Source organism: Chiloscyllium plagiosum, chromosome 24 (assembly GCF_004010195.1).
Source record: "Chiloscyllium plagiosum isolate BGI_BamShark_2017 chromosome 24, ASM401019v2, whole genome shotgun sequence".
Taxonomy (NCBI): domain Eukaryota; kingdom Metazoa; phylum Chordata; class Chondrichthyes; order Orectolobiformes; family Hemiscylliidae; genus Chiloscyllium; species Chiloscyllium plagiosum.
Genome location: NC_057733.1, coordinates 18,205,040 through 18,224,560, shown reverse-complemented (window position 1 = coordinate 18,224,560; position 19,521 = coordinate 18,205,040). Strand labels below are relative to the sequence as shown.

General features: G+C 42.7%; 1 protein-coding gene across 1 annotated transcript in view; it reads right to left on the bottom strand.

Annotated features, from left to right (window-relative positions):
• Positions 1–3,680: 3,680 nt before the first annotated feature.
• ftr42 (finTRIM family, member 42) overlaps positions 3,681–19,521 on the bottom strand; it is a 25,818-nt gene continuing 9,977 nt past the window's right edge. Inside the window, exons 3-6 of the mRNA XM_043714493.1 lie at positions 14,303–14,536; positions 11,177–11,348; positions 9,101–9,196; positions 3,681–5,489 (exon numbers count right to left, since the gene is read on the bottom strand). Of these exons, the coding sequence (XP_043570428.1) occupies positions 4,924–5,489; positions 9,101–9,196; positions 11,177–11,348; positions 14,303–14,536 (1,068 nt within the window). The 3' untranslated portion in view covers positions 3,681–4,923. The remainder of the gene's footprint in view (positions 5,490–9,100; positions 9,197–11,176; positions 11,349–14,302; positions 14,537–19,521) is intronic.

The window sequence follows — 19,521 nt, the reverse complement described above, 5'->3', positions numbered from 1 at the left end:
CTTTTATATCTTTCCCCTCTCACCCTAAACCTATGCCCTCTAGTTCTGGACTGCCCCACCCTAAGAAAAAGACTTTGTCTATTTGTCCTATCCATGCCACTCATAATTTTGTAAACTTCCATAAGGTAACCCCTCAGCCTCTGACGCTCCAGGGAAAATGGCCCCAGCCTGTTCACCCTCTCCCTATAGCTCAAATCCTCCAACCCTGGCAACATCCTTGTAAATCTTTTCTGAACCCTTTCAAATTTCACAATATTTTTCATTTGGTAAAGTTTCTCTAAATTGAAAGTGCTATGTAATCAATTCAAGTTGTTTCTGTTGACCACTTTTTTTTATTTCTTGATCCCACTTCAGATTTGCATGGTAGGCTGAGATGAATTAGCTGCTTGGTGCACACACCACTCGATCTTGCTTTCTGCTGAATCCAAGTTGAACAGGTGGTAAGTTTTTGACGTGTCCACATGTCTATCGAGGACCGACGCCAGATGGAAATTTGCCTTTACAAAGCAATAAATTGGAAGACGAAAATTCAACATTTATCATAAAATTACGGTAGATCTAAATGTAATCTGAATAAGTGAAGAATGGAAACACTGGATATACAGAAGCATACAGTATATTTTATTTAAAATTAAGTATTTTTACATTTTTTGTGCATTGTAACACAATATAAACTCATATAGTAACATATTCATCTATGATACAAATGTGTTACAATTGTTTTGTATATGCACACTTGAAAATTATATTGAAATACCCAGTGACCCTGCTATCAAATGCAGCAGGATTTAACCAGATGTTGGGTTGTCTAGTCATTCTGATTTTCAAGGTCAATTATGTTCTCTAGTTAAATAATGTATTGGGTGCCTGTTGTATCAGTTAATGGTTCTGAAAGGGTGAATGTTCACGTTCAATTGGCTCTACCCATTCCACTGATGTTGCATACATTCTGGCTGAAGACAGGAAGTTCTACTTTATCTTTTGGAGGGAGCAGATGTACCTGCACCAGCTCCATCTGGTCCTAGTAGTTATGCCTGACCAAGGTTACAGAACTGGCTCAAAGGTAGAAGACAGAGAGTGGTGGTGGAGGGTTGCTTTTCAGACTGGAGGCCTGTGACCTGTGGAGTGTCACAAGGTTTGATGCTGGCTTCTCTATTTTTCATCTTTTATATAAAGGGTTTAGATGTGAACATTGGGGGTATAGTTAGTAAGTTGCAGATGACACCAAAATTGGAGGTGTAGTGGACAGCAAAAAAGGTTACTTCAGAGTACAATGGGATCTTGATCAGATGGGCTGAGGAGTGGCAGATGGATTTTAATATAGATAAATGCGAGGTGCTGCATTTTGGAAAAGCAAATCAGAATAGGACTTAATGGTAAGGTCCTAGGGAGTGTTGCTGAACAAAGAGACCTTGGAGTGCAGGTTCATAGTTCGTTGAAAGTTTGGTTGCAGGTAGATAGGATAGTGAAGGTGTTTGATATGCTTTCCTTTATTGGTCTGAACATTGAGTCTCGGAGTTGGGAGGTCATATTGCGGCTGTTTGGAATATTGTGCGCAATTCTGGTCTCCTTGTAATCTTTTCTGAATCCTTTTAAGTTTCACAAATTCTGGATTTTGTGAAACTTAACAGGGTTCAGAAAAGATTACAAGGATGTTGTCAGGGTTGGAAGATTTGAGCTATAGGGAGAGGCTGAATCGGCTGGGGGTATTTTCCCTGAAGGGTGATCTTATAGAGGTTTATAAAATCATGCGAGGCATGGATAGGATAAATAGACAAAGTCTTTCCCTGGGGTGGGGGAGTCCAGAACTAGAGGTCATAAGTTTAGGGTGAGAGGGGAAAGATATAAAAAGGACCTAAGGAGCAACTTTTTCACGCAGAGGGTGGTGTTTGTATGGAATGAGCTGCCAGAGGAAGTGATGGAGGCTGGTACAATTGCAACATTTAAAAGGCATCTGGATGGGTATATGAATAGGAATGGTTTAGAGGGATATGGGCCAAGTGCTGGCAAATGGGACTAGATTCATTTAGAATATCTGATCGGCATAGACAAGTTAGACAAAGGGTCTGTTTCATGCTGTACTTCTCCATGACTCAAAATGTTATCTTATTTATTACAATCATATAGTAATCCTTCTTGTTATCTAAGAACAGTGCCTCTTCTGAAAGGATTCTTCGAGCACTAATCACCTAATAGGCCAAAGATAAACAAATACAGAGGATGATTGGTGACAGTGAACTATCTCAACCAAACCTGACCCACTACTACATACTGGTAGAGGTGGCAAATACCTTAAAGTATCAGGAGTGGTCATCTGGGAAAATACCATAGCTGCAACAGTTCATGGTTTTTCAATGACACTTTTTAAAATGCATTCTTAATAATACATTCAGCTCAGATAAGATCATGCCTAAAAGCAACTACTCCACATACTGAAAGGTTGTGGATTTAATTCTTGTTCTGGGTTAACTGATCTTAGCCCAGATCATTTCTGTGATGTTAGAATTAACATCAGCACCCCAGGTTGGCAAAGAGCAATTAGCCAGAAACCCTACTAATGTGTGTACTCCTATCTATGGGATGAGGCAGGTTCAGGCATAACTGTGAGACAAATATAACTAGATGAATCGCAGGCTCTCTGGGGTCTCACATAAAGATTAGTCACATGGTAGCCTATGAAATCCGAACCCAGTGAGAGTCAGCGCCTCCATGATACAAGAGGAGAAAGTACAATAAAGTACGAAATTGTGCAGCATTTTAGTTTTAAAACAGAAAGGCAGTCTTCTGTTCCAGTTGATACTTAGTTATCCATCAATAGAGCACCTATAGTATGCTTTTAAAATAATCAATAATTGCTGTCAATTCTGAAAGTCATTTTTTTCTCCAACGTTTATTTAAAACCCATCTTCTAAATCATCTGAATATGTGAAAACTAGTTGTGATTGTTGTGGGTTTATGTGAAAGTAAAATGGATGCTCAGTTTAAAGAGTTAATGGCCAGAAATGAGCCTTAAAAAAGGAACGTTTAGCAACTGCTTATTTCAGGTAGGTTCTAACCTAAATTAAAAGAAAAGAAACGAGGGGAATGTGGGATCAACCATGTTAATGTATCAGCACATAAGTAGGTCATATGGTTTAATTTCATTTTTACACAGGTACACTGAAGCAAGTTACATAGCACAACTGTGCACTCAAACTTTAGATCCAGCATTCAGAGTTGAGTGCGTGGTGCTTCAAAACCACAGCAGGTCAGGCAGCATCCGAGAAGCAGGAGAATCAATGTTTTGGGCATAGGCCCTTCATCAGGAATGAGGCTTGTGGGCTGGGTGGGGAGGCAGCTGAGAGATAAATGGGAGGGGGATAGGTGGGCGGGGATGGTAGCTGGGGATGTGATAGGTAGACAAAGGTGGGGGTGAGGGTGATAGGTTGGAGAGGAGGGTGGAGTGGATAGATGGGAAAGACGATGGTCAGGTCAGGAGGGCGGTGCTGAGTTGACAACACCAACCCAAAAAAACCCAAACATATAAATAGAAAGCAGGAATCATGTACAGTGCTTCGCCTGAGGCCCACTGAAGATTTTACCTCGTAGGGTGATGAAACGTCTGGAAATGAACCTTCCAGCTCAGCAAGCAAACCCATATCCAGAACCTCAACCTGAGCTACAAATCTTCTCAAAACTCACTAAGAGGTCATTTAGCAAAATCTGTAATTTGTTTCAGTCTCAAGAAATTCACATGTTGGCTTTAGGTGCAGGTGAGCAAACATGTCTGTTGATGGTTTACTCCATCGTTTTAGAACAAAACAATTTCAAATCATCAGACTAGTTGTAGAATTGGTGATTTGCCCATTCTGCCTAGAATTATTCCAAAGCATGTCATTTCTTAGCAAAGATAATTTGGTTTGTAATAACTAGGCATTATGCCTGCAGCGATGCTAACGGCCCATAGCTAATCCCTGGAGTGAATGATGGGCTTTAAAAAGAGGCGTAGAAATTTGCCTAATTAAACTAATTGACATGGGCATGGACAATGTCACATGACCAAAACTCCTCTGGTTTTTGAGAGGTTTAATTACTTATTCCTGAAGTCTTGTCTCAGTCTACTTTTAACATCAGAACAGAATACAACAAACAGCACAATAGGCTGTGAGCTAAGTGCCCAAATTCAAGTCTCCTCAAAACCTGATTCTGGAAGATCCTTGTATCTATTTGCATAGAGAATCACATTTCTGTATACCACAACCATCCTAATGTGTCATCACCAACTTTAAAAGTTATCACCGACCACTACTACACCATGCCTTTATCCATCTGGACACAGCAGAATTTTAACTCGCGAATTAAGGAAAAATTCTGGACCCTGATCCATGTGAAACATAGGAAGAAGAAATAAATGGGAAACAGAACAGAATTTAGTCCTTTTATTATTCGCTCTCGTTCTTAAAAAACGTAGTTTACACCTTAATAGTAAGAATTGGTTATCATTTTAGAACGTCTGGCTGACTGGAGCAGTTGTTGAAAAATATTCATCACACAACAAATGAGGAGACAAAACAGAGCAGACACTTTGCAAATAGGAGAAAATGAAAAGCTGGAAACATGAGTGACAGATACCCTAAATATAAGAGTTGTTATAGAGGAAGCTTGAGGAGTTGCATGGCCTGCTTCTGTTGCTTGTGTAATTCAATTATTTATCATCAAGATGGGGTCGATTTTAGAGAGATGGTACTTAAAGAAATAGTATTTTCAGATAAATCACTTAACTGCTGCAATCCTCTACTTCACTGACCATTTCCTCTTTGAACTACTGCTGTTCTCACAAGTGAGGTGAATGTGAGCTTATGGTGTGTGATGTGAAATTGAACTCAATGTGTAGACCTAGAGGGGGAGAATACTACACCATTAAATACAAGCCTAAAATTGATTCTACATCGGTTTTGTATTCTGCACAGCTTCTACATCAAGTAAAAGCAGAGAAACTGATGCTTCCTTTTTTGCAAGATAAAATGCAGGACATAATGGTTCTGTGAACGAAGATTCAAACTTGTGTATCAAGGTCATAGTTTCACTAACACCGTAAAATGATAGGATGTTGTTTTGATAATCTAAGTACACTCCTATCCTGCTGAACTTCTCATCCTTCCCTGGCATTTCCACACCACCATGCCAGACTAAGAATTCTTTACCTGTCCACTGGATACACCAGGAGAAATCATTGCCTGTGATGCAGCCACTACTTTTGTCTCCTTTTCTATCAATGCTTTTGTAAGTCATGCCAACATGGCTCCCCTCTCCTCTGATCTCCACTTCCCAGTAACATCGGCCCATGTAAAAACTCTCTGTGCACAGCACTTGCCGCCAGTGTTCGAACCTCTCAGGGTGATCAGGATACTGTTGCAGCCAGGGTGAAGTGTTGGAGACCTTGAGATTGTCATTGATGAAGCGAAGATATCTGTGGGCTGTATTCTGGTCAAATGCCAAAGTAGCAGCATCTGGAAACGAAGGCCAATTTGCACAAAGTGGAATCAGAAGTATTTCATTTGCAAATAAAACATGAAATTATTTCTACATGACTAAAATGTTATTCTGTCCGTATATCAGTTAATACATGGAAGATAGGTGACAGAACCAGAGTGTATTCAAAGTAGTTTTAATCTGCCCATCAGGATATGATAACACTGTGATTGGCAGCCTCAAGCATTTGGATATCCAGTAAAACACAGGTTAAGTCCTGAGATAAGTTCTCTCAATGTAACTTTGAAGATGCCTTCACCAAAAAGTCAGCAAGCGCCCAACCTCCGACCTTGAGCAGATGGACCAATGGGCCGAAGAGTGGCAGATGGAGTTTAATTTAGATAAATGTGAGACGCTGCATTTTGGTAAGGCAAACCAGGACAGGACTTACACAGTTAATGTGAGGGCCCTGGGGAGTGTTGCCAAACAAAGAGAGACTTAGGGATGCAAATGTATGGTTCCTTGAAAGTGGAATCAGGGTAGACAGGGTGGTGAAGAAGGTGTTTGGCACACATGCCTTTAATAGTCAGAACATTGAGTATAGGAATTATGATGTCACGTTGCAGAATATTGGTTAGGCCACTTTTAGAATACAGCATATAATTCTGGTTGCCCTGCTATACAATAAATGTTGTTCAACTTGAGAGGGTGCAGAAAAGATTTACAAGGATATTGCCAGGGTTGGAAGATTTGAGCTGTAGGGACAGGCTGAATAGGCTGGGACTTTTTTCCAAGAACTGTCAGAGGCTGGGGGGTGACCTTATGCAGGTTTATCATGAGGGTATGGATCATGAGGGTATGAATCATGAGGGTATGGATCAGATGAACAGCCAAGGTCTTTTTCTGAGGGTGGGGGAGTCAAAAACTATAGGGCATAGGTTTATGGTGAGAAGGGAAAGATTTAAAAGGGATCTGAGGGATGTTGCGTATGCAGAATGAGCTGCCAGAGGAGGTGGGTGAGGCTGGTACAATTACACCATTGAAAGGCATCTGGATGGGTACATGAATAGGAATGGTTTAGAGAGATATGGGCCAAATGCTGGCAAATGGGACTAGTTCAGATAGGTATGGATGGTCAGCCTGAAGGAGTTGGACTGAAGGATCTGTTTCCATGCTTTATGATTCTGTTTATTATTTTCACTCCTATATTAGCACTTCTTTGTTTATGTTCCCCCTGAGATAGGTTTAAATTCTGAGGCGGTTCTTAGTCATTATCACGAAACTTTGGGAGAATGTTTGACTCCCAAAGAGATTAGGGCAGGTTGGTGTGCAAATTCATTCCAATAACACTTTTCCATGCCCCAGAATTACATAATAGGAGAGAGGCAGAGCTTCCTGACCATAAGTTGCAGTAGCCAAATTATGGAAACTAATTAATTTATCAGAGGTGAATTGGATTTTTCCGGTCAATCCTGCAGGGCAGGGGCCTAGGCCAGCTGCTTATAGGGCTCCCTGTATATGGGAGCTTGTGCTCACGTAGGCTTTATTGCCTTCTCATATGGTCATTGCTGCCGTCACTCTCCACAATGGCGGCCTAACGGTTGAATCCGTTTTCTACTTTAAAGTTTCAAGAGGGGAGGCCAGTACAACCTCCACCCGTGCATCCTTAAGAGGCAGCCTGCTGCTTCTTCAGGTTTGGAGAACCTCCTATAGGCCACCAGATTTTGAGAACCTGCTCCCTGGTTTGCATTGGAGACCAGTCCCACACTGGATAAAATCGCAGTCAGGTCACTGTTCCTCAGAATTGCTTATTGGTGATTATTATGCTAGCCCTGAATCCTTCATGGCCTTGGGATTGGAGGGATCGCTGTTCCAAGTGCAGCCACAGCTTTCACTATGGTACTGCTGAGGAGATAAGAAATCGGCCTCTAGTTTCACGGTGGGTCTGACTGGGCAGTATTTCCACTTCAGGTGTCTTGGTTCCGGGGGAATCACAGTTTCGCCTAATCACAGTTTGATCAATGTTTGGTTAAATGGACTTTCTCTGGAACAGTCAGCGTGAGTATCTCACCAGCTCCCCAGTCAGCAGTCAGGGCCCTAGTGTTATTATTACTGGACTGTTAATCCAGAAAACCAATAACGTTCTGGGGACCCAGGTTTAAATCCTGCCACAACTGATGGTAGCATTTGAATTCAATAAAAATCTGGAATTAGGAATCTGAAGATGACTGTGAAATCATTGTCAATTGTCAGAAAAAACCCATCTGGTTCACTCATTTCCCTTAGAGAAGGAAGCTGGTCTGGCCTGCGTGTGACTCCAGACCCCCAGCAACCACACTCAACTGCCCTCTGGATGATTAGAGCTGGACAATAAATGCTGGCCTGGCTGGAAATGCCCCCATCCCATGAATCGATTTCAACAAAAAGTCAAGCCAACCAACACCTCAAATGATATTGTGAAGAAGAGACATTAGACTTGAAACGTAAACTTTGTTTCTCTCTTCAGATATAACGCCAGACCTTCTGGGCTTTCCCAGCACTCTCTGATTTAATTTCAATGATTTTGTGCCCATTGTATAGGGTTGTGGCCCCCATTTGACAAGGATAGTGAGGTCCCTATTCGATAAGGCAAAATCACCTCCCTTAATTCTGTTTCTCTCTCTCTGCCTCTATAGATGCTGCTGACTATTTCCAGCATTTCCAGTTTTATTTTATATTCAGTCCCTGTGTTATTTTGAATTCTTGGCACTGGTGGCCTGAAGCTCATTGCCACGGGAAATGTGCCAGTGAAGCCACTACTGAAGCTGATACTCATGGTAGATATGAGAAAGAAAAATATAAGACAGAAAAATGTGTTTTGCTGGAATACATTCAAACTCAAGCCCGACACTCTACAGAAAATATTCAACGATTTGACCGTGAGTTGTGTAACACCTGAATCTGTTATCTGGTGAATTTAGCTAATAACTGACTCATACACGACATTATCAAATAAATTAATATCTCAGTATCCAGCATCACAAAACAAGTGTAACCTATGTAATCCTTTTTGAGTTGGCTGACTGTACAAAATACTTAGATGTATCAATGTTACAGATGTGAACAACACATCTAATGTAGTCAGAGCACAGAATTACTGTATGCATTTTAACACAGCAAGCCACAATTTAGACTGGAAGCTAAAGGGTGTTTCTCTCTCCAGAATGGAGAAGATGCGATAGAACAGACTCAAAGGAAAATTATAAATCAATTCTGTGCTAAATTAAATGGGGTTACATTCAATTGAGAGTTGGATGTTCTTTCTGTCAGATTCTTGTTGTATTCTCAGCTGCCTGCATCCTAAGAAGTACACAAACACTGCTTCTCTCAGAATGACAGACAGAAATCCCCAAACCACGCAAATTTAATCCAGCTAAACTGCAACTTAGTCAAACAGAAGGGCTTAAATTGTGAAAGATTAATACATCAATGATAAAAATGACTGACTAAATAGTACTCTTAAAACATCAGGTATTATTTCCATAGTTTGCAGTGATAGTCTCCATCTATCACTTTGAGCTAAAAGCACCTCTTGAAAATGGTAAAATAAAATGTAATGCATTAGGTTAAGCACTTATCCAAATGTCAAGCTCAGTTTGAAGATTCTCACATTTTAGAAAATCATTCCTTGTCCTTGGTTGCTTTTCACGTCGGCCATATTTTAAAGCACAAATCACAGCCACTGTTGTCTTAAATCCCAGTTGCTCTAAAAACAGAGAAGAATAAACACAAATAAAAAACTTATACAGACATGCTTTGAATATTTGGCCTGTCTTAATTATTTAACTTGGTGGCTTTCTATGAATGAGCTCGATTTTAGGAGGTTCCAAATTCCCCTGTACCATGCCCCTACACACACCCCATCCATCCTATGACCCCCTTACAAATGACAGTCCCCTCACAAAGGGGTTAGCTGGCCCATGACTCTGACAGTTGGCAAGGTTTTAATTGGCTCTGGGCAAGACCTCCACCTGCTCACCAATCTCCCCAATTCAGGCAGGAAGACACTCCTTAGAGATCTGTCAACCAATCCACTTATCCCAGATTGGAGAAGCGGCCGTCAGTATCAGTGTAAGTCTGAGGTATCAGTAAGGACTGACTGGCAGGCATTAGTAAACAGGGAAGAAGGCCAAGTTTGAGAGAGCATTAAGGAGCAAGTGTTTGAAGAGGTATGTGACCTTGGGAAATTGCTGTTAACAGGCACAGAGCATCCCACTGCTCCAATATCGCCTGACACCAATTTAGCCAATAAAAGCTGCTGGATTCTCCACTTGATCAAAGCTCGCCAACATTGCCCTTCCTTCCACCCCACCGTGATGGGTGAAGTAACGTCAGGATTGGGATGCAACACTTAAGTTACTTTCAAGGGTGAAATTGTCAGTCTTGCGGATAATGCTTGCAAATTTTACAGATCCACCAGATAGTGTTGGGTGTGACAAATTGGCTGCTGACCCCATCAGTAGTATTGGGGCCTCAATCTTGTGTCGCATGGCATTTCCACCAGCACTGCCACAAGGCCATCATGGTGGACAATCTGATTGACCCTCCACATCCTCTGGCATTCCGTCATCTTTTATTTAAGATTGGTGCCTGGTAAAATTTCTTAATTGCCCTCCTCTGGGAAGATTACAACCAATATCCCACCATGCGCATATCCACATTTGACACTTTGTAATCAGCCTGATGCCAGGCTTACAGTTCCAATGGTGCAACTTAGCCCAATATTTCTTGGTTCACTGTGTGTGAGCACAACACCAGCAGTACTCCCTCCAGACAGTCAATTATAAATGTTCGTTTTTCTATTTGACAAAATTAGTCTTTCAAGGAATACAGTGACTAAAATTTCACTTAAGAACATTCCATTAGAATAAAAATCCTGGGTAAATATATTGGGCAAATCATTCTGAAAATAATGAGATATAAATTACCCTGTGACAAGAAAGAAAGACTGCATGAACGATTGATTACCATAACTGTCTGGGACATTAACTTCACCTTAAGGTGCCCACAAATTTTAAGTCATTTCTGTACTTGACTTGAAATGCCCATTAAACTGACCACAAAAGGCAAATCTTATCTGAACATTAGTGCCCTGATCCCAATGTGATTAATGACCATCAATCAATTTCTCTGAAAATGAACAATTAATTTAGTGTGGGGTCTCATTTCTTCAGATAGTAAATTGAATATTTTGCATAATGTTATATTTACACTTTTAATTTCGCTTTCTTACTTTTATGTCTTTTTTTAACTCTCTCAATTTGATCTTAATTTTTCTGTATTTATTACTCTTCTATGTTCCTTTGAACATTCTCACTTCCTCCTTCCTTTTTATAAGTCCTTAAATCTCCTAAACTAAGGTGCTACGCTGTTGATCTCTTTGCTCTCCACTGTCTTGGATGCACTGTTTTTGTCTTTTAACCACTTGCACATCCAGTAACGTGATGGGAAAATTGTTTCTGAGCTGAATAGTGATGGAAATAGTCTAACTGGCTGCACCATGATGTGCCCGACTCTATCAAATTCTGGCCAAACTGATTGTACAATAAGCTGGTGAACAATAAGTTTTACAATGTCTTTCACCTTTTCTTGATAAATGGAGGAGCTGTTACTTTAGCATAGTGATTAGAATTCAATGAACAATGCTTTAAGTGCAAGAAATAGTAAAGAGAAATAATGAACAAACCTTCTTTTGAATATGCATTCAACTTCTCTTTGTAGGAAGTCTGTAGCAATTGTTTAATGTTTTCTGTCGATTCTGAAACAGCAGCACTAATTCCAGCAAGTTTGTCGATCAAGCCAATGTACACACTGGGCAGCATATCATCAGGTTTGCTTTTCTTCCATTCACAAAATTCCTAAATAATAATTTCCATAATACACTGAAAAGTATTAGATGCAAGGAATTAACAGTAAATGTAAATAAATGCCGTTTCAAAAAAAAAGGACAGTTCAGAAAATTTACATCTCTAGTTAGTGAGTCCAAATGTAACGAATTCCTTGTGCTTTCTTAAGTAAGCCTTCTTGCCAATATTTCTCAGGTTCCAAGCACCTCTCATCATTGAGTGACCTTAAAAAGGCAGTCAGGAAGTCTATTCATATAGTAATGTACTCAATGAAAAGCTGTTTCCAATTACCTGTAGACAAGATTTTCTGAATAATTCCAAGTTTGCGTAGAATTAGGTTTGCAACCAATTTAGGATTAACATTCAGGTTCACAATATTATGTACCTTCATGTACTAGAAGCTACATATATATTTAATAGTCAAGAGTGTGGTGCAGGAAAAGCACAGCAGGTCAGGCAGCATCTGAAAAGCAGGAGAATCAGTGTTTTGGGCATAAGCCCTTTATCAGGAATGAGGCCTGTGTGCCGGAGGCTGAGAGATAAATGGGAGGGGGGGTGGGGCTGGGGGAAAGGGATCTGAGAATGTGATAGATGAATGAAGGTGAGGAAGAAGGTGATAGGTCAGAGAGGAGAGGAGAGTGGAGTGGATATATGGGAAAGGTGATGGAATGGTCAGGAGGCCGGTTGGAGGCTTGGGACTGGGATAATATGGGGGAAGGGGAAATGAGGAAACTGTTGAAATCCACATTGATCCCGTGTGGTTGCAGGGTCCCAAGATAGAATATGAGGCATTCTTCCTCCAGGCATCAGGCGGTAAGGATTTGGCAATGGAGGAGGCCCAGGACCTGCATATCCTTGACAGAGTGGGAGGAGGAGTTGAAGTGTTCAGCCACAGGGCAGTGGGGTTGGTTGGTGAGGATGTCCCAGAGATATTCTCTGAAACGATCTGCAAGTAGGCAGATATAGATGTAGAGCACACCATATCTAGAGGGTGCAATGGATACAGTAGATGACATTTGTGGAAGTACAGGTAAATTTCTGTCGGATGTGGAAGAATCTTTTGGGGCCTTGAATGGAGGTGAGGGGAGTGGTGTTGGCACAGGTTTTGCACTTCCAGTGGTGGCAGGGAAAGGTGCCGGGAGTGGAGTGTGGGCTGGTGGGGTTGTGGACCAGACAAGGGAGTCGCAGAAGGAATGGTCTCTCTCGGAACGCTGATCGGGGTGGGGAGGGAAATATATCCCTAATGGTGGGGTCTGTTTGTAGGTGGCGGAAGTGGCGGAGGATGATGCAATGTAAATGGAGATTGGTGGGTGGAAGGTTAAGACCAGAGGGCGTTCTGTCCTTGTTGCGTTGGGAGGGTGGGGTTCAAGGGCGGTGGTGCGGGAAGTGGAGGACATGCACTGGAGGGCAACGTCGACCACATGGGAAGGGAAATTGCAATCTTGGAAGAAGGAGGCTGTCTGGGATTTTCTGAGGTGGAATTGGTCATCCTGGCAGCGGAGACGGAGAAACCGGAAATAAGGGATGCTGTTTTTACAGGAGGTAGGGTGAGAGAAAATGCAGTCCAGTTAGCTGTGGGAGTCAGTGGGCTGGTAGTAGTTAGTATGTCATCAGAGATGGGGCTGGAGAGGTCCAGGAAGGGGAGGGAGGTGTCTGAGATGGTCCAGGTGAGTTTGACATCAGGGTGGAAGGTAGTTGAGAAACTAACGAACTGTTCAACGTCCCTGTGGGAGCATGAGGTAGCGCCTATACAGTCATCGATGTAGCGAAGGAACAGTTGGGGCGTGGTGTTGGTGTAACTGAGGAAGATGACTGTTCCACGCATCTGACGAAGAGGCAGGCATAGTTGGGCCCCATGTGGGTGCCCATGGCTACCCTTTTGGTTTGGAGGAAGTGGGAGGATTGGAAGGAGAAGTTGTTTAGGGCGAGGACCAGTTCAGCCAGGCGGATGAGGGTTTCAGCAGAAGGGTACTGGTTGGGACAGCGTGAGCGGACAAAACGGAGTACTTGGAGACCTTCGTCATATCCTGAATGTCGGTTGGGAGTTCCTGGACAAAGGGGGACAGGACAGGACAGGACAGGTCAAGGAATGCAGAGATGAGTTCAGTGGGACAGGACCCAGCTGAGACAATGGGTTGACTGGGGAAGTCAGGTTTGTAAATCTTTGGTAGGAGGTAGAATCAGCCGGTGTGGGGGTTCACGGACAATGAGGTTGAGCACTGTGAATCGGAACTCCCCAGCTATGTTTGGGGCATAACCTATGCCCAACACCTCCTCCAAGATTTTTGTTTCCCCGGCCCCCAACACATCGCTGTACACATCTACCCATCACGACAAAGACCTCCAAGCCCTGCCACAAGGAGGTTGAACAGTTCATCAACTTCATCTACACCTTTCACCCTGACCTCAAATTCACCTGGTCCATCTTGGACACCTCTCTCCACTTCTTCGACCTCCATCTCCATCTCTGGTGACTGACTAACTACTACAAGCACACCCACTCCCACAGCTACCTGGACTACATCTCCGCCCACCCTAGGTCGTGTCCAGCTATCCCTAGTAGCCACACACGCAGACGACAAGCAACATGAATTTGACTGGGACAACACTACCATTATAGGGCAAGCGAAACAAAGAACAGCCAGGGAATTTCTAGAAGCTTGGCACTCATCCATAAACTCCATCAACAAACACATAGACCTGGACCCAATATACCAGCCACTACAGTGGACAGCTGAAACTGACAACCGGAAGCGGCAGGGACAGGCCACTATAAATGCCGGAGGAAACACCACAGAAGCGCTTCACAGGAGGCTCCCAAGCACTGAGGATGTCACCTATGTAGGGGACGAAACGTTTGCAACAAAAACTTCCAGCTCGGCGAACAGAACCACAGCTATTATGAGTGGTTGACCATGGCGATAATAAACTTGAAAACATGCTGATGCACCTGTGGTATTGCTCACCTGTAAAAACTGCACCCTATTCTTCAACTTCATCAAGGCTTCCACTTGTTGCTTGGTCTTATTCAGCTGTATGCTATTGTTTTCCAGGTGAGTTCGGATCCCACTGGCCTGCTTCAGTGACTTTTGTTCACTTTCGTCCAAAAAACCAAGCACCTCTCTCTGTGCAACTTGAACAGCCTCCGTGAGGTCCTTGAACTGCTTTTCAACATTGGATTTCACTTCTGATACCGAATTCTAGAACAGACAATGTACTCAGACACACAAAATTATCGCTGTATTAATATCAAAGACTCTTTCCCTTACAAGTTCTCCCAACTTGAACTGTGAAATATGGCCTGAAAACCACGCAGTACCCGAATTAATGTAAACATGCCTTCATGTGATTTTGGAGCACAAAGCACTATTCCAAACAGTACACCAAATAATTTCATAACCATTGGAAATCTGAAGACCTGGAAATGCCGGAAACCCTCAGTTAAGATCTAAGCTGTTTGGGTTAGATTGGCCAAAGAGTGAATACAGGTGCCAACTGGGTGCCAACTAAACTTAACCTGGATAAAAGTCTGGATTCACTTTGGTCCGAGTTGTAAATTAGCATAATGTGAATTTGCTTGTGAGTGATAAAGCATGCCCTACAAATTTAGTACTCGTTGGTTGGTTCGATGTAACTTCTATGGAGCAGTATATGTGGGCTCATCTTATTCACTTCCACCGAGGGTATGAAGTGCTGTAACTGGTACACTGTAGCATGTTGCAGGATGGCTCAGCAATGAAGGGAGACATCCTGGTGATGGAGGTCCACAGGAAGACAATTGTCCTGTATCAGCATTGGAAATATTCACAGCCCCATATTTTAAAATCTTCAAGACCATCTAACTAGACGATACCTGCACTGATCTGAATGAATATTTATAAGCTTTATTAGACGTAATGATTCAAAAAGCATGGTAAGAGAGGAGATCCTTCTGGAGCATTACAGACTCAGGTTCCAGTTATCTGTAATCTGATATCAGTATGACAAAGGTACTCTCACACATTCTCAGTTCCCCAATAAAAAAGTATAACTACTCCTTTCTGCAACATCTCCACCAAGTTCTGTTATGGTGCACCTTTGAATCAATGTCCAAAAGTGTGGCGCTGGAAAAGCACAGCAGATTGGACAGCATCTGAGGAGCAGGAGATTCGACGTCTTGGGTGTGAGCCCTACATCAGGAATGGGGGTGGAAGAGGGCTGAGAGATAAAGAGGAGGGTGGGGGTGGAAGGAAGGTAGCTGAGAAGATGACAGATAGATGCAGGTGGGGGGTGTTGGTGGTAGGTCAGAGGGGAGGGTGGAGTGGATAGGGTGGGAAGGAAGATGGACAGGTAGGACAGTTCAAGATGGTGGTGCTGAGTTGAGGGTTGGATCTGGGATGAGGTTGGGAGGATGGGAGATAAGGAAACTGGTGAAGTCGACGTTGATACCGTGTGGTTGAAGGGTCCCAAGGTGGAAGATGAGGGGTTCTTTCTCCAGTCGTCTGGTAACTTGGATTTGTCAGTGGAATAGGCCCAGGACTTCCATGTCTTTGGTGGAGTGGGAGGGGAAATTGATGTGATCAGTCACAGGGCAAATCATCGGCATTTAACTATGACTATTTAATTATTTATTTTATCTTCCCACCTCCCCACCCCAAACAAGTCTTGTTTGCTTCTGATATTAATCTCCAGCTTAATTCTCCGCGCTCTTGGAGGAAGTCCAGGATGAATGTGCTGAATGCAAGTATGGAGTGGGATGGCAGTTTCTAGGCAGGTAAGAACATTTGTGGAACTCCATTGGAATATAGAAATACACCATCATCGGTAAGGAACTCGATGGCTGCGCCAGGATCTGTAAGAAGTTCCTGTGTAATGTTTACTTCCCCATGTATTTCTATTTACAAAATAAAATTTTTATTCTCTGATGATTTCAGTTGCTGTGGTTCTGTTCGCCGAGCTGGAAGTTTTTGTTGCGAACGTTTTGTCCCCTGTCTAGGTGACATCCTCAGTGCTTGGGAGCCTCCTGTGAAGCGCTTCTGTGGTGTTTCCTCCGGCATTTATAGTGGCCTGTCCCTGCCGCTTCCGGTTGTCAGTTTCAGCTGTCCGCTGTAGTGGCCGGTATATTGGGTCCAGGTCTATGTGTTTGTTGATGGAGTTTGTGGATGAGTGCCAAGCTTCTAGGAATTCCCTGGCTGTTCTTTGTTTCGCTTGCCCTATAATGGTAGTGTTGTCCCAGTCAAATTCATGTTGCTTGTCGTCTGCATGTGTGGCTACTAGGGATAGCTGGTCGTGTCATTTCGTGGCTAGTTGATGTTCGTGGATGCGAATCGTTAGCTGTCTTCCTGTTTGTCCTATATAGTGTTTTGTGCAGTCCTTGCATGGGATTTTGTACACTACATTAGTTTCCGTTACGAGTAAGGGGCTGCTTCTACACATTAGTCTTCTGCAAACTGTGATCAAATATTTATAATTACCACTATTACATGGGAACTTGCTTTTAAAATAGAGTCAAGATGGATTTTTGCTTTTCAGTGTTGTGGAGTTCTGATTTTTTTTTAAGATAAGATCAGAAGGACTTGGGAATGTGCGGAAAATCCCCAAAAGGAAATGTTTGTAACTCGTCATTCATTAAAAAATATTAAAATTATGAAAAGAGTGATGCCACATTAGAGTTGAGTGATGTAAAGACTATTACTGAGATTAAAAGGATTGTATCTTTCTGTTTGTTATTTGTGAAAATATTTCAAAGATGTCCTTTTTTTTGTCTTTCTTTTGTATAAAAAAAACTTATATTCCTTTGTTAAAATACATTGACAGTCTCATATGAATATACAATACAATACAGCACAGGAACAGGAACCTCAGCCTACCAAGCCTGCACCAACTCTTAATCCTTAGTTAGACTCACTACGTATTACCCATGCAAAGTATCTATCCCTTCATTCACCTCCCATTCATGTCTATCAAGATATGCCTTAAATGTTGCTAACATGTCTGTCTCCACCACCTCCGCTAGCAATCATTTCCAGGCACCTGCCACCCTCTGCATGAAAAGGTTTCTCTGCACTTCTGATCTAAACTTGCCCCTCTCACCTTGAACCTCAATCCACTTGTACTTGACCTATCCACCCTGTGAAAAACCTCTGACTATTCATTCAATCTATGCCTCTCATAACTTTGTAGATATCTAGGAAGCCACCGCTCAGCCTCAGGCTTTCCAGTGAAAACAATCCAAGTTTATCTAACCTCTCCTCATAACTAAAACCCTCCAGACCAGGCAACATCCTGGTAAACCCTGTCTGCACCCTCTCCAAAGCATCCATGTCCTTCTGGTCGTGTGGTAAACAGAACTGCATGCAATATTCCAAATGTGGCCTAACTAGAGTTTTGTACAATATAACATAACTAGCCAACGTTTTTATTCAATGCTCCAGCTGATGAAGACAAGTGTGCTGGATGCCTTCTTGACCACCTGATCCAATTGTTTTGCCACTTTCAGGAACCTGTGGACCTGTACGCCCAGATCTCTCTGTATGGCAATACTCCTAATGGTTCTGACATTTACACGATTGAATGTGATTTTCCCAAATGCATCACCTTGCATTTATCTGATTAAACTCCATCTGTCATTTCTCTGCCCAAATCTGCAACCTATCTATATCCTTCAGCATCCTTTTTCAATCCTCATCATTATCTGCAACTCTGCTAATTTTGGTGCCATCTGGATACTTACTAATCAGGCCACCTCCATTTACTTCCAGGTCATATATATATACATACATTACAAACAATAAAGGTCCCAGCACTAACCCTGTGAAACACAACTAGTTACTGATTTGCATTCCAAAAAGTACCTTTCCACCACTACTCTCTGACTTCTATGACCAAGCCAGTTTTGTATTCATCTAGCCAGCTCATCCCAGATCCCATGAGACTCTATCTTCTGTACCAGCCTGCCATGAGGTATCTTATTAAATGCTTTACTAAAGTCCACGTCAACAACCTCCACTGCCCTTCTCTCATCAATCATTCTTGTCACCTCCTCAATTAACTCAATCATTGGTGAGACATGACCTTCCCCACACAAAGCCATGCTGCCTATCACTAACAAGTCCATTCGCTTCCAAATGTGAATAAACCCCCACTCTCAGTATCTTCTCCAAAAGCTTGCCCACCATTGACGTCAGACTCACTGGCCTGTAATTACCTGGTTTATCTCAGTTTCCCTTCTTAAATAAAGGAACAACATTGACTAAACTTCAGTCCCCAGGAACCTTGCCTGAGGCCAAAGAGGATATAAAGATATCTGTTAAGGAGCCAGCTATTTCCTCCCATGCCTCCCACAGTATCTTGGGATAGATCCCGACTGGCTCTGGGGACTTGTATACCCTAATGCATTTCAAAATGCCCAACACATCCTCCTTCATCATGTTGACCTGCGCGAGACTATTCACAAACCTTTCCCTAACCGAAACATCCCTCACAACCCTTTCTTTGGTGAATACCGAAGTAAAGTACTCATTAAGGATGTCACCCATTTTCTCTGGCTCTAAACATAATCCCCTCCATTATCCTTGACCAGTGCATTTATTGCCAATCGTATTCAGAGAAAATTGCCCCTATTTACTTGGCTGTTCTCTCCACAGTGACTGATAACAGTGGTGAATATTTCAGATCCAGAGAGTATATACCTGTTGGAGTCATAGAGATGTACAGCATGGAAACAGACCCTTCGGTCCAACCCGTCCATGCCGGCCAGATATCCCAACCCGATCTCGTCCCACCCGCCAGCACCCGGCCCATATCCCTCCAAACCCTTCCTATTCATATACCCATCCAAATGCCTCTTAAAATGTTGCAATTGTACCAGCCTCCACCACATCCCCTGGCAGCTCATTACATACACGTACCACCCTCTGCATGAAAATGTTGTCCCTTAGGTCTCTTTTATATCTTTCCCGTCTCACCCTAAACCTATGCCCTCTAGTTCTGGACTCCCCGACCCCAGGGAAAAGACTTTGTCTATTTATCCTATCCATGCCCCTCATAATTTTGTAAACCTCTATAAGGTCACCCCTCAGCCTCCGACGCTCCAGGGAAAACAGCCCCAGCCTGTTCAGCCTCTCCCTGTAGCTCAAATCCTCCAACCCTGGCAACATCCTTGTAAATCTTTTCTGAACCCTTTCAAGTTTCACAACATCTTTCC